This window comes from Globicephala melas, chromosome 15 (genome assembly GCF_963455315.2).
Source record: "Globicephala melas chromosome 15, mGloMel1.2, whole genome shotgun sequence".
Classification (NCBI taxonomy): domain Eukaryota; kingdom Metazoa; phylum Chordata; class Mammalia; order Artiodactyla; family Delphinidae; genus Globicephala; species Globicephala melas.
The window spans coordinates 61,370,439-61,395,538 of record NC_083328.1 but is presented as its reverse complement, the minus strand read 5'-3'; the positions used below and the strand labels follow the sequence as shown (position 1 = coordinate 61,395,538).

The 25,100-nt window shown below is 38.3% G+C and overlaps 1 protein-coding gene across 6 annotated transcripts in view; it reads right to left on the bottom strand.

Moving 5' to 3' along the window:
• Positions 1-25,100, bottom strand: part of CBFA2T2 (CBFA2/RUNX1 partner transcriptional co-repressor 2) — a 169,514-nt gene that overhangs the window by 36,830 nt on the left and 107,584 nt on the right. For 4 of the 6 annotated variants that reach the window (XM_030830906.2, XM_030830907.2, XM_060284531.2 and 1 more), the window contains exons 2-3: positions 10,797-10,940; positions 7,110-7,351 (exon numbers count right to left, since the gene is read on the bottom strand). In XM_030830906.2, coding sequence (XP_030686766.1) covers positions 7,110-7,351; positions 10,797-10,940 — 386 coding nt within the window. Of the gene's footprint in view, positions 1-7,109; positions 7,352-10,295; positions 10,334-10,796; positions 10,941-25,100 lie in introns of those variants that run through there. The other 2 variants (XM_060284534.1, XM_060284533.1) reach the window with 2 other exon arrangements.

Sequence of the window (25,100 nt, the reverse complement as noted above, 5' to 3'; positions counted from 1 at the left end):
TTCCCTAGGCAGAAAAGAAAAGGCCACAATTAGAAACAAGAAAATTATGAAATGGAAAAGCTTACTGGTAAAGGCAAAAATACAAAAAAGGTAGGGAATCATCCATATACAAAGCTACTGGGGAGGTAGTTAAAAGACAAAAGAAGGGGCTTCCCTGGCGGCGCAGTGGTTGAGAGTCCACCTGCCGATGCAGGGGACACAGGTTCATGCCCCGGTCTGGGAAGATCCCACATGCCGCGGAGCAGCTGGGCCCGTGAGCCATGGCCGCTGGGCCTGTGTGTCCGGAGCCTGTGCTTTGCAGCGGGAGAGGCCACAACAGTGAGAGGCACGTGTACCAAAAAAAAAGAAAAAAAGAAACACACAAAACTGACTTCCCTGGTGGCACATTAGTTAAGAATCTGCCTGCCAATGCACGGAACATGGGTTCAAGCCCTGGTCCGGAAGATCCCACATGCCGCAGAGCAACTAAACCCACGTGCCACAACTACTGAGCCTGTGCTCTAGAGCCTGCAAGCAACAACTACTGAGCCTGTGTGCCACAACTAATGAAGCCGCACGCCTAGAGCCTGTGCTCCGCAACAAGAGAAGCCACCACAATGAGGAGACCGCGCACTGTAACTAAGAGTAAGCCCTGCTCACCACAACTAGAGAAAGTCCACGCGCAGTAACAAAGACCCAACGCAGTCAAAAATAAATAAATAAAATAAATAAATTTTTAAAAACAAAAGAAACACACAGAACAATTAGATGTAAAATATAATATCAAAAACAATAATCATGAGGGGAGCAGAGTACAAATGCAGGGTATCTAAAACCCATTTGAAAGTAAGAGATCAGCAACTTAAAACAAGCATGTATATATATATATATATAGGCTGCTATACAAAAACCTGCTATACAAAAACCTGCTATACAAAAACATATATACAGGCTGCTATACAAAATCTATAATAAATATACATACAAAAAAGAAACAGGAATGCAAACACAACACTAAAGATAGTCATCAAATCACAGAAGAGGACAAAAGAAGGTGAAAAAAAGACCTACAAAAACAAATCCAAAACAATTAACAAAATGACAATAGGTACACGCATATCAATAATTACTCTAAATATAAATGGACTAAATGCTCCAACCATAAGACAGACTGCTGAATGGATACAAAAACAGGACCCATATATATGCTGCCTACAAGAGACTCACTTCAGATTTCGAGACAAATACAGACTGAAAGTGAGGAGATGGGAAGAGGTATTCCATGCAAATGGAAATCAAAAGAAAGTTGGAGTAACAATACTCATATCAGACAAAAGAGACTTTAAAATAAAGAATGTGGGGACTTCCTTGGTGTTGCAGTGGAAGACTCCACGCTCACAATGCAGGAGGCCTGGGTTCGATCCCTGGTCAGGGAACTAGATCCCACATGCATGCCACAATGAAGAGTTTGCATGCCATAACTAAGAAGCCACCAAGCTGCAACTAAGGAACATGCCTGCTGCAACTAAGACCCAGTGCAACCAAATAAATAAAATAAACAAATAAATATTTTTTAGAAAAAGAAAGAAAGAAAAAGGCTATGACTGGAAATTCCCTAGTGGTCCAGTAATTAGGACTCCGTGCTCTCACTGCCGAGGGCCTGGGTTCAATCCTTGGTCAAGGAACTAAGATCCCACAAGCTAAGGAGTGTGGCCAAAAAAAACCAACCAAACAAACATAATGATCAAAGGATCAATCCAAGAAGAAGATAGAACAATTAATTGTAAATACGTATGCACACAACATAGGAGCACCTCAATTATATGGCAAATGTTAACAGACATAAAAGGAGAAACTGATGGTAACACAATAATAGTGGGGAACTTTAATACCCCACTTACATCAATGGACAGATCATCCAGACAGAAACTCAGTAAGGAAACACAGGTCTTAAATGACACATTAGACCAGATGGACTTAATTGATATTTACAGGGCATTCCATCTGAAAGCAGCAGGATACAAATTTTTTGCACGTGTAAATGGAACATTCTCCAGGACAGATCACATGATGGGCAAGAAAGCAAGACTTGGTAAAGTTAAGAAACCTGAAATCATATCAAGCCTCTTTTAAAACACAAACACATGGAGGCTAAACAACATGCTACTGAACAACCAATGGATCACTGAAGAAATCAAAGAGGAAATAAAAAAATACCTAGAGACAAATGAAAATGAAAACACAATCCAAAACCCATGGGACGCAGCAAAAGCAGTTCTAAGAGGGAAGTTTATAGTGATACTAGCTTACCTCAGGAAACATGAAAAATCTTAAATGAACAACCTAAACTTACACCTAAAGCAACTAGAGAAGAACAAACAAAACCCAAAGTTAGTAGAAGGAAAGAAATCATAAAGATCACAGCAGAAATAAATGAAGTAGAGACTAAAAGAAAAACAAAACAGAAAACATCAATGAAACTAAAAACTGGTTCTCTGAAAAGATAAACAAAATTGATAAACCTTTAGCCAGCCTCATCAAGAAAAAAAAGGGAGAGGGCCCAAATCAATAAAATCAGAAAAGGAGAAGTTACAACTGACACCACTGAAACACAAAGGATCTTAAGAGACTACTAGGAGCAGCTATATACCAATAAAATGGACAACCTAGAAGAAATGGACAAATTCTTAGAAATGTACAACCTGCCAAGACTGAACCAGGAAGAAACAGAAAATATGAACCAGCCAATTGCCAGTAATGAAATTAAATATGCAACCTGGGGTTTCCCCGGTGGCGCAGTGGTTAAAAATCTGCCTGCCAATGCAGGGGACATGGGCTCGATCCCTGGTCCGGTAAGATCCCACATGCCGCAGAGCAACCAAGCCAGTGAGCCACAACCACAGAGTGTGTGCTCTAGAGCCTGTGAGCCACAACTACTGAAGCCCGCATGCTCTAGGGATCGTGCTCCGCAACAAGGGAAGCCACCGCAATGAAAAGCCTGTGCACTGCAACAAAGAGTAGCCCCCACTTGCCACAACTAGAGAAAGCCCGCACGCAGCAACAAAGACCCAACACAACCAAAAATAAATAAAATTTAAAAAAAAAGAAATTAAATAAGCAACTTAAAAACTCCCAACAAACAAAAGTCCAAGACCAGATGGCTTCACAGGTGAATTATACCAAACATTTAAAGAAGCATTAATACCTATCCTTCTGAAACTATTCCAAAAAATGGCAGAGGGAGGAACACTTCCAAACTCATTCTATGAGGTCACAATCACCCTGATAAAGATATTACAAAAAAAAAGAAAATTACAGGCCAATACCACTGATGAACACAGATGCAAAAATCCTCAACAAAATACCAGCAAACAGAATCCAACAATACATTAAAAGGATTATACACCATGGTCACCACAAATTAATCAATGTTATACACCCATTAACAAACTGAAGAATAAAAACCATATGATCATCTCAACAGATGCAGAAAAAGCTTCTGATAAAATTCAACACCCATTTATGATAAAAACTCTTCAGAAAGTGGGCACAGAGAGAACATACTTAGCATAATAAAGGCCACATATGACAAACCGACACCTAACAGCATACTCAAGGGTGAAAAGCTGAAAGCATTTCCTCTAAGATCAGGAACAAGAAAAGGATTTCCACTCTTGCCATTTTTATTCAACATAGTTTTGGAAGTCCCAGCCACAGCAATCAGAGAAGAAAAAAAAATAAAAGAATCCAAACTGGAAAAGTAAAAGTAAAACTGTCACTGTTTGCAGACGACATGATGCTACATACAGAAAATCCTAAGGATGCTACCAGAAAAATACTAGAGCTCATCAATGAATTCAATAAAGTTGCAGGATACAAAATTAATATACAGAAATCTGTTGCATTTCTATACACTAACAACAAAATATCAGAAAGAGAAATTAAGCAAACAATCCCATTTAACACTACATCAAAAAGAATAAAATACCTAGGAATAAATGTACCTAAGGAGGGAAAATACCTGTACCCCAAAACTACAAGACACCGATGATAGAAACTGAAGATGACAAACTGATGCAAAGATATACCTTGTTTTTGGATTAGAAGAATGAATATTGTTAAAATGACCATACTACCCAAGGAAATCTACAGATTCAATGCAATCCCTATCAAATCACCAATGGCATTTTTCACAGAACTGGAACAAAAAAATTTTTAATTTGTGTGGAAACACTAAAGATCCCAAATAGCCAAAACAATCTTGAGAAAAAACACTGCTGGAGGAATCACACTCCCTAACTTGACTATACTACAAAGCTACAGTAATCAAAAAAGTATGGTACTGGCACAAAAACAGACACACAGATCAATGGAAAAGGACAGAAAGCCCAGAAATAAACCCATGCACTTATGGTCAATTAATCTACAACAAAGGAGGCAAGAATATACAACGCAGAAAAAACAGTCTCTTCAATAAGTGGTGCTGGGAAAACTGGACAACTACATGTAAAAGAATGAAATTAGAACATTCTCTAACACCATATAGAAAAATAAACCCAAAATGGATTAAAGACCTAAATATAAGACTGGATACTGTAAAACTCCTAGAGGAAAACATAGGCAGAACACTCTTTGACATAAATCACAGCAATATATTTTTGGATCCATCTCCTAGAGTAAGGAAATAAAAAAATAAATAAACAAATGGGATCTAATTAATCTTAAAAGCTTTTGCTCAGCAAAGGAATCCATATACAAAATGAAAAGACAATCTACAGGCTGGGAGAAAATACTTGCAAACAATGCAACTGACAAGAGATTAATCTCCAAAATATACAAACAGCTCATATAGCTTAATATCAAAAAAACAAACAACCCAATTAAAAAAAAATAGGCAGAAGACCAAAATAGACATTTCTCCAAAGAAGATATACAGATGGCCAACAGGCACATGGAAAAATGCTCAACACTGCTAATTACTAGAGAAATGCAAATCAAAATTACAATGAGGTGCCATCTCATGCTGGTCAGAATGGCCATCATTAAGAAGTCTCCAAATAATAAATGCTGGAGAGGGTATGGAGAAAAAGGAAACCTTTTTCTTTTACATTCCCACTGTTGGTGGGAATAGAGTTGTCATATGCTCCTGAGCATATATCTGGACAAAGATACGTGCACCCCTATGTTCACAGCAGCAGTATTTACAATAGCCAAGACATGGAAACAACCTAAATGTCTATCAACAGATAAATAGATAAAGAAGATGCAGCATATACACACAATGGAATATTACTAAGTCATAAAAAAGAATGAAATAATGCCATTTGCAACAACATGGATGGATCTAGAAAGAGATTATCATACTAAGTGAAGTAAGTCAGGCAGAGAAAGACAAATAGCATACAATATCGCTGAAATTTTTTTCTTTTTTAGCTGTGTGGCGCAGCTTGCAGAATCTTAGTTCCCCAACCAGGGATTGAACCATGGCCCACAGCAGTGAAAGCACAGAGTCCTAACCACTGGACTGCCAGGGAATTCCAATTATCACTTAAATGTTGACTCTAAAAAAATGATATAAATGAATTTGTTTACAAAACAGAAATAGACTCACGGGCATAGAAAACAAACTATGTTTACCAAAAGGGAAAGTGGGGAAGGAATAAATTAGGAATTTGAGATTAACAGATACACATTACTATGTATAAAATAGATACATAACAAGGACCTGCTGTATAGCACAGGGAACCATATTCAATACCTTGTAATAACCTATAATGGAAAAGAATCTGAAAAAGAATATAACTGAATCACTTTGCTGTACACCTGAAACTAACACAACGTTGTAAATTAACTATCCTTCAATTTTTAAAAATGGTTAAAAAATGTAGTAAGGAGAATGGCACTGTTTGTACAGTTTTGCAAATCTCTCTGCTATCTAGCTTAATAAAAGAGAGCTGGATTCTCCTAATTTGCTTCTGCATTTAACCTGTTTCAACATCCTATGTCATGCAGCCTCTAGAAAATTCCACAATACAGTCATGAGAGAATAAGAGTCAAAAGGCAAGTAACATTTTAGTATTATTATGAAAATGTTTTTGACCTCCTGGACTTCCAAAAAGGGTCTCGAGAAATCCTAGGGGTCCCTAATTACACTTTGAGAACTGCCTGGTAAAAGTTTAGTACTGTGATTCATCTTTATCACATACAGAGGGTAATATGCAGGAGCACAGTGTGCTTTTAGTTGAGGTAAATCTTGAGGAATTCAATTTACAAACATTAAGAACTGGAAGCTCGTCCCTTATATACACTAAGAGTCAAACCTCTCCCAGCTGTCAACGTAAGAAGATCACTACCTTATATCATGGATTTGCCACTCAGTATGGAAAAAAAATTTGTTCCTTGAAAATCCTAAAGAAATTGTATTTGCACGAGGAGCTGAAGAATGTAATCCATTTGATACTATTTATTTAGACCACAAAACTTGTAATTTCACAAATTATTATCTTGAAAATTAAACCATTTGTCTTTTTTCTCTGGTTTGGAAACAATGCACCAGGCACTGAATATATTAAGGAACACAACTTAGTTGAACCTCAGTGGGCCTCTTGAAACTCACTTTTAAGAGAAATTTAAAGTTGTTTATCGGAATTAAATTGATACCGTAAGAAACAATACGGTAGAGCTTCCCTGGTGGCGCAGTGGTTGAGAGTCCACCTGCCGATGCAGGGGACACGGGTTCGTGCCCTGGTCCGGGAGGATCCCACATGCCGCAGAGCGGCTGGGCCCCGTGAGCCATGGCCGCTGAGCCTGCACGTCCGGAACCTGTGCTCCACAACGGGAGAGGCCACAACAGTGAGAGGCCCGTGTACCGCAAAAAAAAAAAAAAAAGAAAAAAAAAAGAAAAGAAACAATACGGTAAAACGTTATAGATTTTGCTTTTGTTTCTTTGATAAACATTATCCACAACTGAAATCCATGATTCAACATTATTATACAAGTTAAACTAATCTAGACTGTAGAATCTGCCACACTGCTACAAGTTAGGGAATGAGGAGAAGTATGTACAACCTCTCTGCTGGCTTCAGCTCTGAGCCATATACTCAAGCAGCTGTCGACAGTGATGTACTTACCACCAGTGCTAGAACAAGAGTCCGCACCTTCTCCCCAATCTCAGGTGAGATGTCATTGCCAAACTGTTGCAGAGTGGTGAGGAAACGTTTCAACTTGCTGAGCTGCCGGGCACCACAAGTGGCTGGCAACTGTTGATTTGTTAGTGCAGATGATGTGGAAGAGGCAGGACCATTGCTGAATCTCTGTGGTGGTGATGGGGCACCATTCAGGGTGGGAGGAGAATGGTTGATGCCGTTGCTCACTAAAAGAAAGACTTGGTTTAAGTGCAAAACATAAGGATCTCCGCTAATTTCTTCTTTTTTTGCATTTGCCTTCATTTAAATTTTGTAAATCACATGTTAAAAGAGTACACAAGACATGTTTTCAGCCCTCAGCAATGTTGCTTTATAGTGAGACAGGTTGCCAGGTAAAAAATGGTAACAGAATAACATAAAGTGTTAGAAGAGTATGAGTGCTACAAGAGCAAAGAGAAGGGACATCTAGATTCTACAGGTGCCAAGGGGAGGGATGGGTAGTTTTTAAGACTTCTTGCAATAGGCTGCATGAGAGAAGTCTGGTAGAATATGTATTTCCAATGACTGGACACTCATGCCCATCTTTTATGTGACACCTCCTTCCCAACCTCAGGTTCCCAAAGAATTTAAGCAGTCAATTTAAATATAGCATCTGGAGGCTTCCTTGGTGGCACAGTGGTTAAGAATCCGCCTGCCAATGCGGGGGACATGGGTTTAAGCCCTGGTCTGGGAAGATCCCACATGCCACAGAGCAACTAAGCCTGTGCGCCACAACTACTGAGCCTGTGCTCTAGAGCCCACGAGCCACAACTACTAAGCCTGCATGCCACAGCTACTGAAGCCCGTGCACCTAGAGCCCATGCTTCACAATAAGAGAAGCCACTGCAATGAGAAGCCCACGCACTGCAATTAAGAGTAGCCCCTGCCCGCCACAACTAGAGAAAGCCCACACGCAGCAACAAAAACCCAATGCGGCCAAAAATAAATTAAATAAATAAATTTATATTAAAAAATATATATATAGCATTTAAACAAGATAATCAGAAAGTAGAGAGTTGTGTTAATGTGAGAAATGTTTTTTTCTAGGCTATAGGTTTAATGACCTGTTCCTGCAATGAGATATATATCTCTTTGACCACTCAGAATATTCATGTCCATTAAAATCAGTTTTTCTCTGCCTTGACAGTGCCAAATTCTTGGTCATTCAATATAGCATTTTCTAGATACCACATGGGACACTTCCATTCTATATTTCTGCTCAAATTATAATACATGTGATAAATTACGGTTTTCCTATTTGCCTGTTCTTTTTCCTTTTTTTAATAAATTTATGTATTTATTTTTATTTTTGTCTGCCTTGGGTCTTTGTTGCTGCATGTGGGGCTTTCTCTAGCTGCGGCAAGCTGGGGCTACTCTTTGTTGTGGTGTGCAGGCTTCTCACTGAGGTGGCTTCTCTTGTTGCAGGGCACGGGCTCTAAGCGCACGGGCTCAGTAGTTGTGGCGCACGGGCTTAGTTGCTTTGTGGCATGTGGGATCTTCCAGGACCAGGGATCGAACCTGTGTCCCCTGCATTGGCAGGTGGATTGTTAACCACTACAGCACCAGGGAAGTCCCTGCCCATTGTTCTTAACAGTCATTTCTTGTAGTTTTAATTTGGAACACAACTCTAGAGCTATGTTCTTGGAGGCAAAGCTCCTTCTTCCCTGATGAATGAAATAAAATTACCTAGTGCCTAAGTGTCAATAGATTTTTCATTTAATCATATCCAGGCTTGAAAATTTAAGAAAGTAAAACTAAGTCTAAAAACATATCACCTGTATTAAGAAGCATTATTTGACAGACTCCACTGCTCCTACTAGATTTAATAACTTTGTTCTGTGCTGCCCATGTACATGCTTCCATTATTTTACTTACCAAATTATACTTATTTCTTTCTGTATTATACTGCCTTGAAAGACTGTCTACTTCTTGATTAAACACACATCTGTGTATATCATAATTAGCTAAGCTGTTATGAACTGTGTATGCTGTATGTGTATGGCTCAATGCATAAAAGGTTAACAAGCTGAGAAAAAGAGGGTGTCTCTACTGTGTCTCCCAGTGAAGGATGCTAGAGCTACTGGAAAGGAAGGCTCAACACTCAACCTCAGCAATACAGAAAGTCAGCTGCAATGGTGTACCATTTCTTTGTGTTCACAGAAAGGTCCATTGCCATTGGAGAGCTGCCCTCTTTTGAAGCAACCTGTAAAAATAATACATTGCTATGCTTTTCGCCACCCTGACACTTACACGGGCTGTTTTACAATTTCAGTGAAGTGTATGATCACATTTTCTGAAATAAAACATATTCATCCCTAAATAGTCAAATACGAGGGTCAAAAGGGTTGACTACACACACACACACACACACACACACGCACACACACCCCAACTGTCTATATCTTGAAATCTGAATGACAGCCTGGGTTTAAATCTGTTTCACTTCAAGATAGTATCTTTATCTAAGGCTGTTTAACTTTGAGATAAAAAATACAATTTAAGAAAAAAGGGTATCAAACTTCATTTCATAAACTTTGGCTCAAATTGTTACAGCTGCCAGTTACTCAATTTCAAATGTTTTGGGGCAATAAATAATTAAACCTTCTTTTTTAAATTGAGGTTTTAGGACTAAATTTGCGGAGTTACAGGGTTTGGGGAAATTCAGCTTTAGTAGATACTACCAAAAATTTTTCTCATAAACAATGTACGATTGTTCAAGTTGCTCCACACATACTCACCAAAACTTGATATTCTTTTTTATTCTGAACATTCTTGTGGGTGTATGTAGTACTACATTGGGTTTTAGTTTGCATTTCCTTGGTGACTAGCAAGGCTGAACAACTTTTATTTATTGTCTAATATATTTGTTATGGACTAAATTGTATCCCCCTCCCAAACTCCTATGTTGAAGTTGTGACCCCCAGTACCTCAGAATGTGACTATATTTGGAGATAGGGCCCTTAAAGGTTAAATGAGGTCATCTGCCTAAGTCCTAATCCAATATGACTGTTGTACTTATAAGAAGAGGAGGGAGCACCAAGGATGCACATGCACAAGGAAAGGCTATGAGAGGACAGAGCAAGAAGGCAGCTATCTGCAAGACAAGGAAAGAGGCTTCCAAAGAAACCAAACCTGCTGACATCTTCATCTTGGACTTCTAACCTCCAGAACTGTGAAAAAATTAATTCCTGTTGTTTAAGCCACCTAGTCTTTGGTATTTTGTTACAGCAGCCCTAGTAAACTAATAAAATAATCAATTTTTTTTGTAAAAAGCCTTACCATGACAGTCCTGGAGTATAGTTCATTCATTTTATGAAACTTACTTTGAATCCTATTAATCAATATAATAATTTAAATTCATTATTTTAGAGCCAAAGAAATTAAAATAGATACTTACAAGCCAAAAAGTATGAAAACAAAATATCTAGACTACTAAATTTCCAAATACCTAAATCAGCTATGTACTATTCTCAGAGGGAAAAAGCAACTTAGAAAAGAAACAACCAAGACACATGTGTGTGTGTTAACAGCCATTTTAAAAATGTTAAGTAGTATATATAGAAGGCTTAATGACATTCATTTAGATCCAAATGTCACGGTGAACCACAAACCCAAGTAATTAAGAGGTCTCACATGCTGTAGGAGTGAATGACACTGGCCTAGGTCCTCCGGGATTTATTGGTGGGAGGGGTGGCATGGTGGGAGGTGAGGATCTTGACTGTATCTTCACTTCCACAGGCGATCCAGGCATTGCTGGCACCCTTTTGTCAGCACCAACTGTAGAGAATAAAAGGAATGGAAATCAGAATTTTCTATAAAAGAAAAGTAGTCACAACAATCTGAAATACCAACATATTTACCTAGAGGACTGAGAAGTGAAGAAGATGCTTTCTTAGTATAATAGGCTGAATGGTGGCCCCCCAAAATATGTCTACCTCTTAATTCCTTGAACTGTGAATGTTTCCTTATTTGGAAAAAATGTCCTTGCAGATATAATTAAGTTAAGGATTTTGAGGGGAGGAGATCACCCTGGATTATCTGGGTAGTTCCTAAATCCAGTATGAATGACGTCCTTATAAGAAGAGGAGAAAAGACAGACACACACACAGAGGGAAGTTTACTACGTGAAGACAGACATAGTCCCACAGAGAGAACGCATGTGACAGCGGAGGCAGAGATTGGAATGTTGCCATCTACAAGCCAAGGAATGCCAAGGATTATCAGCAAACACCTGAAGCTAGGAGACAGGTATAGAATAGATTCTTCCTCTGAGGCCAAGAAGGAATCAACCCTGCTGATACCTTGATTTTGGATTTCTGACCTCTTGAACTGTGAGAGAATAGTGTTGTTTTAAGCCACCCAGTGTACAGTACTTTTACAGCAATCCTAGGAATCTAAGACAAGGCAGCAAGGTCAAGGGATGATGTGACATTAGAGTTAACAGTGAGGATAGTGGCTGAGAAAGGAAGAAACCAGGTTATAAATTCAGCTTATCTCAACGGCATTCTTTCTTGACTTCTTACAAATTAACTGAAGTAGTAGTGGTAAAAAAAAGCTAATGTGGGACTGTCCAGACAAGTAAGCATCAACTGCATGCCATGGAAATAGAATCAGTCAGTTGTATATAAATTACTATGAATGATGAAATACATATTTATACATATCAACTATTCTAAGTAAGAAAAATGAAGTGGAGTCAACATCTCTGATACCAAGCATGTGATTTACGATGTATATTGTCCAAAAAAAAAGAAAAGTAGAGCTGACCCTAAGCTAAGTACAGGCTACTTCATCTACGAGGACAATTCATAATAAGCAGCTGTTTGATAACACTTGATGGCAACAAATCCCAGAAAGTCAGATTAGGTAGATTAAACTTGATGTTAGAATTAGGTCTGAGCTAATATGAAGAAGACTTGATAATGAAGAGTAATGTTCTAATATCTTCAAAAACTTATTTTTTCCCATTAAAGGGAACTTGTTACCTACTTCGTTAATAATAGGGCCATGGCTACCATAATCACCTTTAAATTGAGCTATGTTCCTCTCAGTAATTCCAAACTTTTCCTTTAAGTACCCTGTGTTTATTCTCCAATAACTGCTGAATTCAATGTGAAGTACAAGAAATGGAGACCAAAGGTTCAAATGAGAATGTTAAATCAAAGTTTTCCTTCACTGAGATCATAGTTATAAACACAATACATATAAAAGGATTCATGACACTGGCAACAAGGCACATCTTGGCACATTCAAGGGCACTTTCTCAAGAGGAAAACATCCCCAAATATTACTTTTATGCCTTAGTTTGCAGTGGTCACATTTTGGGAAGAGATATAATGAATATATAAAGTCAATCAGGGTAGCAATGCCCCCAAGTTACAAATCCCCTGACAAAAATGTGTAGGTCTTTGAGAGCCATGTGAGCACACTCTGCCAACCCTTCCCATCTCTGTCCAGGACATTTTCTTTGTAAAATGGACGGTCATCCTGTCTGATTAGTGAACTAATTAGGTATTGCGTTTGCCTTTTTCTTCTTGACAGTGTTTTCTCAATGCCCTTCAGAGAACAGTTGACACGTTTCCAGCTCTTCCATCTGGGGCCCAGCTTTCTGGAGGGCGGGGGGAGAAAAGAAGGAAGGAACTAACAGTTGTCTCGCCCTGTTATGTGTTGTGTATAGTGTGCAACAACCTAGGGGGAGCCTTTCTTCAGACCACCTGCCTTTACAGCAAGGGTGCCAAAGGCCGGAGGAGGGCTTATCAGTGAGATGTGTTTTAGCAGTCAGCACTTGGCAGAATGAAAAAGCCAAGAGCAGCCCAACTGCAGAACACTGAATTATATACCAACTGAAAGCTTAGAAACTGGGGAAAACCCAGACTCCAGAGTACGGTTTATATTAGGTTAAAACTACCTATCTCTTATTCACGTCACTACTCACAAACCTTCAACACTAGTATCATTCCTCACGTTTCAAGCAACAACCCTTGTCTAGTAGGAAAAGTATGGGTACAGAGACTGAGAGGTTTGGTGTGAATCACCATTCTAATGACGATTTTATCACTGAATGATAAAATCTGTATGAATTTTATCTAATCACTTCACCTTTCCAGGCCTCATTTTGATGTATTAGAGATAATGCCTAGGCTAGTGATAGTTATAAAGAAGGTATTCAATAAAGAATAATGATGATTAGAAAACATGACGACTAGTGTCAAGTCCTGATTTTATCACTTAACTAGCCTTATGACTATATGCAAGTTAACATTAACATTTGTTCCCCAAAGAAAATGTGTATACTATCAACAATCCATGTGACCTCAGAGATATTGTATGGAATGATCCAAGAATCAACAGTTGCAAAAGTACCAAGTACAATGTAAGATGATATTTTTGTTGGAAGCTGGGTGGCAAGAATGCACTTCATGATGTGAGAGCTCTATCCTGGTTTATAAACTGACAAATCCAGCAGTTGCTCAGATGGTAAATAAGGAGTACACTCCAAAGCAGGCATTTTAACCCTCTGCTTGGTGGCCAATACATTCCTTTATGCCATCACGTTTAAAGTGACTTCATTTCTGAATTTTTATAAAACTTAGGTTTTATAAAACATCTACCTGGATCCCTTGAAAGAACCAATGAAATTTTGAGCTCTTTTCAATTCCACAGAAGCTTAAAGTTCAAAGAGAAGAAATTTTTTTTTCTTAAGTGTGACTTCAGCCCATAAACACCACTGCTTGAATCAAAGAGACAAAGTATTCAGTCCTAGAAAATTAACCCTTAGTTTTATCAGAAAGGTTCAACTTGATCCTAAACATAGATTCTAAGGTTCAAAGTAACTGATAATTTAGTCACTCTATAACTGTGCTCTGGTTATTTTAAATATTTGGATATATACGGAAATATGACCGACCACATGATTCAACACCTAACAATGTAAAGCCAAACAACCTGAGCTAAAGAAGAGGGACAAACAGGGAAAAATATGTCTGGATAATTATTTTACCCCTTCATTGTGCAAGATGCTATGGATGTCATAAAAATAGAAAACTGATGAAAGAGACAACAAAATAATAAAGTTTTCTGTGTGACGGCAGTGTGATTTTTCTTTCCACACAGGAATTTGAAGAATCAAACATGAAGCAAAAGAGAAGAATTATTCTGTAGCTTTAAGAGAAAGTAATACTAAACACAAACAAACATCCTAGGTAAGTGCTACTTGAGAAGAATCTTGTATGATAAACTGCCCACAAATGAGGGCATTTACAAATCATTATGAACTGCTTTTCCACTACAGTTCTTTAAAAATTACTTTGAGGTTGACAAAGGAACAATAAATAGAAGAAGTATAAAAATGAGAGAAGAAAAATGCAATTATGTGAGGGGAAGGGCTACCCACAAACAACTGTAAAGAAGGGGAACTCCCAGGGCTGCAAGTGCGAAGGATGTTTAGGTGAAAGAAGGTGAGCTTGATGTGAAGGATGCTCTATCACTTACTTGTGTGACTATGGTTTTCTTCATCTGTCTCTGAGGGTAATACTTACAACACAGGGTTATTGGGAAGGGAAATGTATGTAATATACGTAATAATGGCTGGTACAACGCAGTAGACACTCTTACATGTTTACTTGAATCAGATGAACAATCTACTAGAAGGAATCATTTTATTTGGCCATTGAGATGTTTATCTATGTTAAACTCTGGGTAGAAGAAGATATGGTCAAGTGCTCCTGATTATCATCTATGAGGAAAATAAGCTGAGTATAGACCTTTCAGATGCACAGTACAGAAATGCTGATCATTCCAAACAGGGTGTCCAAGAAAGCCATTACCATTTCTTTAAAACAAATCATATTCCTAACTAAGAAATAATCGTGATGGTTTAAAGAGAACTATTTTGGGGGGCAGAGGCTAACTAAGTAGATAACTCTCTTTTTTGTATGTATTATAAGTATACATTTATATGGTTCAAAAATCAATATATGAGATAAAAAGAAATACTCCCTGCTTCTATACCTACATACCCCACCTCATATGTAACCATTTTAATCTGTTTCTTGTGTATCCATCCATCCTTTCTCTGTACAAATGAGCAAACGCAAAAATAAATTCTTATCCCACCCCCATTTATACAAAGACAGCATAATTACATTAAACTAAGCATCCCTAAGAATGGCACCATGCCTTTTGCAATGCCTCAGGAAATGGGATCTTATTCCCCTGAATCTGGCCAGGCTCCCTGACTTGCTCTGGCCCATATAATGTGATGGAAGTGTAACAGTGCTGGTTCTACACCTGTCTCAGAATGCTAACCCTGCCATGAAAGCAAATCCAGACTAGTCTGCTGGAGGATGAGACCACATGGAGCAGAGATGAGTTATACCAGCTAAGGCCAGCTGATCCCAAACATGTAAGATCCTAACCTAATGAGTCTGATCTGTAGTTAACTGCTTGCAGACATATGAATCAATGAGCAAAAGCAAGAGCAGGAGAACTTCCCGACTCATAGATTCATAACCCAAAAAACCCCCAAAATTATTGTTTTAGGCCACTAAGTTTTAGCATGGTTTCTTATAGCAACAGACAACTGATCCATACCACACACAAACTATACTACTCCTTGGTTTTTTGTTTCTTTTGTTTTATAATTTTACAGTATGTCCTGAAATTCTTAATTCCACAACCTTTTTTTCTTTTTAACAAATGCATGATGGAGGTAAGGGATAAATTGGGAAACTGGGATTGACATATACACAGTACGATATATAAAATAGAGAACTAATAAGAACTTACTGTATAGCACAGGGAACTCTACTCAGTACTCTGTAATGACCTATATGGGAACAGAATCTAAAAAAGAGTGGATATATGTATAACTGATTCACTTTGCCGTACAGCAGAAACTAACACAACATTGTAAATCAACTATACTCCAATAAAAACTAATAAAAAAAATGCATGATAGCCCATTGTGGGGATGTACCACAGTTTATTTGAACAATTCTCTACTGATGAATTGGATTATTTCCAATCATTTGTAGCTGAATTTTGAGGTGCTCTAGATGCCATGCTACTGACTGACCTGTGCCAGACTTTGGCAAAGAGATAAAGAAGACAGGGCCCTGAGTTACAGCAAAGACAGATACATTTAAATGTGTACAAAATACTAAGAAATTAAAGAAGTAGAAGCATGACTTACTCATGAAGGCCAGGGATGTCTCTACAGACCATTAAGTGGTTTACTGGGAAGGCTACATGGGCTTTCCAGGCAGCACATGACAAAAAGCATGAAGGGGCATGCTTGAATGGTGCCCCTAAAGTTGGGATCAGAACCAAGGGAAAAATCAGGAAAAAGATTTTCTTGACCACAATTTCTCTTTAACCACTGCCAAGAATAGGTAAATGTTCTAAATGTGTAACTGTCATATAAGAAGCATTTCCAAAAAAAAAAAAAGCAGCATTTCCAAAAATGACTATTTTAATCTGTTAAAGATAGTGGAAAGCAGAGCAAAACTACTGTTGCACTTACAGGCTTATAAGTCTGGTTAAACTGATTATGGACATAGGACATGCTTAAGGATGAGCATTTCCCATCCTTGTAGCTCTGCCACAAACCTGACAATGCATCCAACTTTCTAACAACATCCAGCCTTCATATGCGGAGATGGCCAGGAATAATTGTTTACAATGGCACATAATTTATTATTCAACAAAAACTGAGGCATAAGGACTCAAGAAAAGATATTAACAGAAAATATTTCACAAGGGACCTTGAAGACATAGCCCAACTAAAACAAAAATAATGCTTTACCATATACTACAATAGGGATTGAAAAAACAAATTTTCCCATTCCACATTGATAAATACATTGGAATTTTTTTAATATACAGCAGGTTCTTATTAGTCAGCAATTTTATACACACCAGTGTGTACATGTCAATCCCAATCGCCCAGTTGATCACACCACCACCATAACCCCCCCGTGGCATTCTCCCTTTGGTGTCCATACGTTTATTCTCTACATCTGTGTCTCAATTTCTGTCCTGCAAACCAGTTCATCTGTACCATTTTTCTAGGTTCCACATATATGCGATTATATACAATATTTGTTTTTCTCTTTCTGACTTACTTCACTCTGTATGACAGTCTCCAGATCCATCCAGGTTTCAACAAATGACCCAATTTCGTTCCTTTTTATGGCTGAGTAATATTCCATTGTATACATGTACCACAACTTATTTATCCATTCATCTGTCGATGGGCATTTAGGTTGCTTCCATGACCTGGCTATTGTAAATAGTGCTGCAATGAACATTCGGGTGCATGCGTCTTTTTGAATTATGGTTTTCTCTGGGTATATGCCCAGTGCTGGGATTGCTGGATCATATGGTAATTCTATTTTTAGTTTTTTCAGGAACCTCCATACTGTTCTCCATAGTGGCTGTATCAATTTACATTCCCACCAACAGTACAAGAGGGTTCCCTTTTCTCCACACCCTCTCCAACATTTGTTGTTTGTAGATTTTCTGATGATGCCCATTCTAACTGGTGTGAGGTGATACCTCACTGTAGTTTTGATTTATATTTCTCTACTAATTAGTGATGCTGAGCAGCTTTTCATGTGCTTCTTGGCCATCTGTACGTCTTCTTTGGAGAAATGCCTATTGAGGCTGAGGTCTTCTGCCCTTTTTGGATTGGGTTGTTTGTTTTTTTAATACTGAGCTGCAGGAGCTATTTATATAGTTTGGAGATTAATCCTTTGTCCATTCATTCGTTTGCAAATATTTTCTCCCATTCTGCGGGTTGTCGTTTCACCTTGTTTATGGTTTCCTTTGCTGTGCAAAAGCTTTGAAGTTTCATTAGGTCCCGTTTGTTTAATTTTGTTTTTATTTCCATTACTCTAGGAGGTGGATCAAAAAAGATCTTGCTGTGATTTATGTCAAAGAGTGTTCTTCCTATGTTTTCCTCTAAGACTTTTATAGTGTCCGGTCTTACATTTAGGTCTCTAATCCATTTTGAGTTTATTTTTGGGTATGGTGTTAGGGAGTGTTCTAATTTCACTCTTTTACAGGTAGCTGTCCAGTTATCCCAGCACCACTTATTGAAGAGACTGTCTTTTCTCCATTGTATATCCTTACCTCCTTTATTATAGATTAGTTGACCACAGGTGTGTGGGTTTATCTCTGGGCCTTCTATCTTGTTCCATTGATCTATGTTTCTGTGCCAGTACCATATTGTCTTGACTACTGTATCATTGTAGTATAGTCTGAAACCAGGGAGTCTGATTCCACCACCTGCATTTTTTTCCCTCAAGACTGCTTTGGCTATTCAGGGACTTTTGTGTCTCCATACAAATTTTAAGATTTTTTGTTCTAGTCCCATAAAAAAAGCCATTGGTAGTTTGATAGGGATTACACTGAATCTGTAGATTGCTTTATGTAGTATAGTCATTTTCACAGTATTGATACTTCTAATCCAAGAACATGGTATATCTCTCCATCTGTTCGTATCATCTTTAATTTCTTTCATCAGTGTCTTATAGTTTTCTGCATACAGGTCTTCTGTCTCCCTAGGTAGGTTTATTCCTAGGTATTTTATTCTTTTTGTTGCAGTAGTAAATGGGAGTGTTTCCTTAATTTCTCTTTCAGATTTTTCATCATTAGTATATAGGAATGCAACAGATTTCTGTGAATTAATTTTCTATCCTGCAACTTCACCAAACTCATTGATTAGCTCTAGTAGTTTTCTGGTGGCATCTTTAGGATTCTCTATGTATAGTATCATGTCATCTGCAAACAGTGACAGTTTTACTTCTTCTTTTCCAATTTGTATTCCTTTTATTTTTTTTCCTTCTCTGATTGCCGTGGTTAGTACTTCCAATACTATGTTGAATAATAGTGGTGAGAGTGGACATTTTTGTCTTGTTCCTGATCTTAGAGGAAATGCTTTCAGTTTTTCACAATTGAGAATGATGTTTGCTGTGGGTTTCCTGTATATGGCCTTTATTATGTTGAGGTAGGTTCCCTCTATGCCCACTTTCTGGAGAGTTTTTATCATAAATGGGTGTTGAATTTTGTCAAAAGCATTTTCTGCATCTATTGAGATGATCATATGGTTTTTATTCTTCAATTTGTTAATATGGTGTATCACATTGATTGATTTGCATATATTGAAGAATCCTGGTATACCTGGGATAAATCCCACTTGATCATGGTGTATGATCCTTTTAATGTGTTGTTGGATTCTGTTTGCTAGTATTTTGTTGAGAATTTTTGCATCTATATTTATCAGTGATATTGGTCTGTAATTTTCTTTTTTTGTAGTATCTTTGTCTGATTTTGGTATCAGGGTGATGGTGGCCTCAATGAGTTTGGGAGTGTTCCTTCCTCTGCAATTTTTTGGAGGAGTTTGAGAAGGATGGGTGTTAGCTCTTCTCTAAATGTTTGATACAATTCACCTGTGAAGCCATCTGGTCCTGGACTTTTGTTTCTTGGAAGATTTTTAATCACAGTTTCAATTTCACTGCTTGTGATTGGTCTGTTCATATTTTCTGTTTCTTCCTGGTTCAGTCTTGGAAGGTTATACCTTTCTAAGAATTTGTCCATTTCTTCCAGGTTGTCCATTTTATTGGCATAGAGTTGCTTGTAGTAGTCTCTTAGGATGCTTTGTATTCCTGCGGTGTCTGTTGTAACTGCTCCTTTTTCATTTCTAATTTTATTGATTAGAGTCCTCTCCCCCTTTTTCTTGATGAGTCAGGCTAATGGTTGGTCAATGTATCTTCTGAAAGAACCAGATTTTAGTTTTATTGATCTTTGCTATTGTTTTCTTTGTTTCTATTTCATTTATTTCTGCTCTGATCTTTATGATTTCTTTACTTCTGCTAACTTTGGGTTTTGTTTGTTCTTCTTCCTCTAGTTCCTTTAGGTGCAAGGTTAGATTGTTTATTTGAGATTTTTCTTGTTTCTTGAGGTAGGCTTGTATAGTTATAAACTTCCCTCTTAGAACTGCTTTTGCTGCATCCCATAGGTTTTGGATCATCGTGTTTTCATTGTCATTTGTCTCTAGGTATTTTTTGATTTCCTCTTTGATTTCTTCAGTGATCTCTTGGGTATTTAGAACAGATTGTTTAGCCTCTGTGTGTTTGTGTTTTTTACGTTTTTTTTACCTGTAATTCATTTCTAATCTCATAGCATTGTGGTCAGAAAAGATGCTGGATATGATTTCAATTTTCTTAAATTTACTGAGGCTTGATTTGTGACCCAATATGTGATGTATCCTGGAGAACGTTCCGTGTGCACTTGAGAAGAAAGTGTAATCTGCTGTTTTTGGATGGAATGTCCTATAAATATCAATTAAATCTATCTGGTCTATTGTGTCATTTAAAGCTTCTGTTTTCTTATTTATTTTCATTTTGGATGATCTGTCCATTGGTGTAAGTGAAGTGTTAAAATCCCCATTACTGTGTTACTGTCGATTTCCTCTTTTATAGCTGTTAGCAGTTGCCTTATGTATTGAGGTGCTCCTATGTGGGTGCATATATATTTATAATTGTTATATCTTCTTCTTGGATTGGTCCCTTGATCATTATGTAGTGTCCTTCCTTGTCTCTTGTAACATTCTTTATTTTAAAGTCTATTTTATCTGATATGAGTATTGCTACTCCAGCTTTCTTTTGATTTCCATTTGCATGGAATATCTTTTTCCATCCCCTCACTTTCAGTCTGTAAGTGTCCCTAGGTCTGAAAGTGGGTCTCTTGTAGACAGCATATATATGGGTCTTGTTTTTGTGTCCCTTCAGCAAGCCTGTGTTTTTTATTTGGAGCATTTAATCCATTCATGTTTAAGGTAATTATCGATATGTATGTACCTATGAACATTTTCTTAATTGTTTTGCGTTTGTTTTTGTAGGTCCTTTTCTTCTCTTGTGTTTCCCACTTAGAGAAGTTCCTTTAGCATTTGTTGTAGAGCTGGTTTGGTGGTGCTGAATTCTCTTAGCTTATGCTTGTCTGTAAAGCGTTTGATTTCTCCATCGAATCTGAATGAGATCCTTGCCAGGTACAGTACTCTTGGTTGTAGGTTCTTCCCTTTCATCACTTTAAGTATATCATGCCACTCCCTTCTGGCTTGTAGAGTTTCTGCTGAGAAATCAGCTGTTACCCTTATGGGAGTTCCCTTGTATTTGTTATTTGTCGTTTTTCCCTTATTTGTCGTTTTTCAGTAATTTTTCTTTGTCTTTAATTTTTGCCAATTTGATTACTATGTGCCTCGGCGTGTTTCTCCTTGGGTTTATCCTGTATGGTACTCTCTGCGCTTCCTGGACTTGGGTGGCTATTTCCTTTCCCATGTTAGGGAAGTTTTCGACTATAATCTCTTCAAATATTTTCTCTGGTCCTTTCTCTCTCTCTTCTCCTTCTGGGACCCCTATAATGCGAATGTTGTTGCGTTTAATGTTGTCCCAGAGGTCTCTTAGGTTGTCTTCATTTCTTTTCATTCTGTTTTCTTTATTCTGTTCCACAGCAGTGAATTCCACCATTCTGTCATCCAGGTCACTTATCTGTTCTTCTGCCTCAGTTATTCTGCTATTGATTCCTTCTAGTGTAGTTTTCATTTTAGTTATTGTATTGTTCATCTCTGTTTGTTTGTTCTTTATTTCTTCTAGGACTTTGTTAAACATTTCTTGCATCTTCTCGATCTTTGCCTTCATTCTTTTTCCGAGGTCCTAGATCATCTTCACTATCATTCTTCTGAATTCTTTTTCTGGAACGTTGCCTATCTCCACTTCATTTAGTTGTTTTTCTGGGGTGTTATCTTGTTCCTTCGTCTGGTACATAGCCCTCTGCCTTTTCATCTTGTCTATCTTTCTGTGAAAGTGGTTTTTGTTCCACAGGTTGTAGGATTGCAGTTCTTCTTGCTTCTGCTGTCTGCCCTCTGGTGGATGAGGCTATCTAAGAGGCTTGTGCAAGTTTCCTGATGGGAGGGAATGGTGGTGGGTAGAGCTGACTGTTGCTCTGGTGCGCAGAGCTCAGTAAAACTTTAATCCTCTTGACTGCTGATGGGTGGGGTTGGGTTACCTTCCTGTTGGTTGTTTGGCCTGAGGCAACTCAACACTGGAGCCTACCTGGGGTCTTTTTTTTTTTTTTTAATTTTATTGTTTATTTATTTATTTAATTTTTGGCTGTGTTGTGTCTTCGTTTCTGTGCGAGGGCTTTCTCTACTTGAGGCAAGCGGGGCCCACTCTTCATCGCGGTGCACAGGTCTCTCACTATCGCGGCCTCTCTTGTTGCGGAGCACAGGCTGCAGACGCATAGGCTCAGTAGTTGTGGCCCACAGGCCCACCCGCTCCATGGCATGTGGGATCTTCCCAGACCAGGGCTCGAACCCGTGTCCCCTGCATTGGCAGGCAGACCCTCAACCACTGCGCCACCATGGAAGCCCTACCTGGGCTCTTTGGTGAGGTTAATGGCAGACTCTGGGAGGGCTCACACCAAGGAGTACTTCCCAGAACTTCTGCTGCCAGTGTCCTTGTCCCCACGGTGAGCCACAGCCACCCCCTGCCTCTGCAGGAGACCCTCTAACACTAGCAGGTAGGTCTGGTTCAGTCTCCCCCGGGGTCACAGCTCCTTCCCCTGGGTCCCGATGTGCACACTACTTTGTGTGTGCCCTCCAAGAGTGGAGTCTCTGTTTCCCCCAGTCCTGTCAAAGTCCTGCAATCAAATCCCACTAGCCTGCAAAGTCTGATTCTCTAGGAATTCCTCCTCCCGTTGCCGGACCCCCAGGTTGGGAAGCCTGACGTGGGGCTCAGAACCTTCACTCCAGTGGGTGGACTTCTGTGGTATAAGTGTTCTCCAGTCTGTGAGTCACCCACCCAGCAGTTATGGGATTTGATTTTACTGTGATTGTGCCCCTTCTACCGTCTCACTGTGGCTTCTCCTTTGTCTTTGGATGTGCGGTATCTTTCTTGGTGAGTTCCAGTGTCTTCCTGTCGATGATTGTCCAGCAGCTAGTTGTGATTCTGGTGTTCTCGCGAGAGGGAGTGAGAGCACATGCTTCTACTCCGCCATCTTGGTTCAGGCCGCTACACTGGAAAATTAATTTAATACATTCCTACAGCTCAGGGATCAGCAAACTTTTTCTGCAAAGGGCAAGATAGTAAATATTTTTGGCATTTTGGGCCATATGGTCTCTGTCACAACTATTTCACTCTGCTGTGGTGGTACAGTAGACAATACACAAAGAACTGGGCTGTGTTCCAATAAAACTTTATATGCAAAAATTGGCAGTGGGCCATAGTTAACCAACCTCTGCTATGGTTGATTAAAAAACTGCAAAAATTCAACCATCTAATTCTTAGTTTACTTTTTTTTCTATGCCTATAAAACTTCTTTTTTTTAACCCACATCCACTGAAGTGGTTCATCTGAATAATGTTTTTGTTTTCTTAAGACTGGTTATAAAGAGACTTCTACTTATTGACCTTGAAAGAAAATAACATATGGAAATTACTTTAAAACAGAAAAAAATTATTTAAAGACAGAACACTAACAACATGAAGTCAGAGTTAAGGAGCTGCAAATAGGAGGCTAGTTACCTGATGTTCTTCCAAAAATCAGACAGACCTAACAGGAGAACCTCAAAGATGACCAGCATACCTGTGAAGGATCACTGGCTTCGTGATTATGCTTATCTCCTCCTTATTCATCTCTTTTCTGTATCTTCTACGGGTGCCATCTGACACCATACACAGAGATAACCCAGAATATATAAGTAACTCTAACAACTTGATAATAACAAACAACCCAATTTTAAGAATGCACAGAAAGATTTAAAGGGACAATTCCCAAAAGATATACAAATGACTGATAAGGACATAAAAAGATGCTCAACATGCTAGTCATCAAAGAAACACAAATTGTAACACATCAACAAAAAGGAACACAATACCAGGACTTCCCTGGTGGTCCAGTGGGTAAGAATCTGCGCTCCCAATGCAGGGGGCCCGGGATCTATCCCGGATCAGAACTAGATCCCACATGCATGCCGCAATTAAGAGTTCCCATGCCACAACTAAGAAGCCTGCATGCTGCACCTAAAAGATCCCACATGCTGCAACTAAGACCCAGGACCGCCAAAATAAATAAATCTTTAAAAAAAAAAAAAAAAGAACACACTACCATCCAACAACATGGGTGAATACTAGAAGCATTAGGCTAAGTGAAAGATGCCAGGAACACAACAAAACTACATACTGTATTATCCTATTTACAAGAAACTTTAGATAAGACAAAATTAGTGACAAAAAGCAGATCAGTCCCTGGTACTGATGGGAAGAAACTGACTACAAAGGGGCACATTAGGGGGCATGATAAATCTTTTTATGGTGATGGAAATATTCTATATCTTGATTATAATGGTGCTAACACAACTACATACATTAGCTAAAACTTAAACTGTATATATTACATGCGTGAATTTTATTATATATAAATTATATCACAATAAAGCTGAAAAAATTAGCAAACCAAATCCATCAATGTATTTTTTTTAAAGAAATCACAATCAAGCTGAGTTTATTTAAGAATGTAAGGATAATATACTATTAGAAAATCCAATTATTCACCACATTAACAGATTTTTTAAAAACACCTTGAAAAGAATGAAATAATGCCATTTACAGCAACATGGATGGATCTGGAGATTGTCATACTAAGTGAAGTAAGCCAGACAAAGAAAGACAAATATCATATGATATTGTTTATATGTGGAATCTAAAAAAATGGTACAAATGATCTTATTTAGAAAACAGAAATACAGTCACAGATGTAGAAAACAAACGTAAGGTTATGGGGTCGGGGGAGGGATAAATTGGGAGACTGGGATTGATGTATACACACTACTATATATAAAACAGATAACTAATAAGAACCTACTGTATAGCACAGGGGA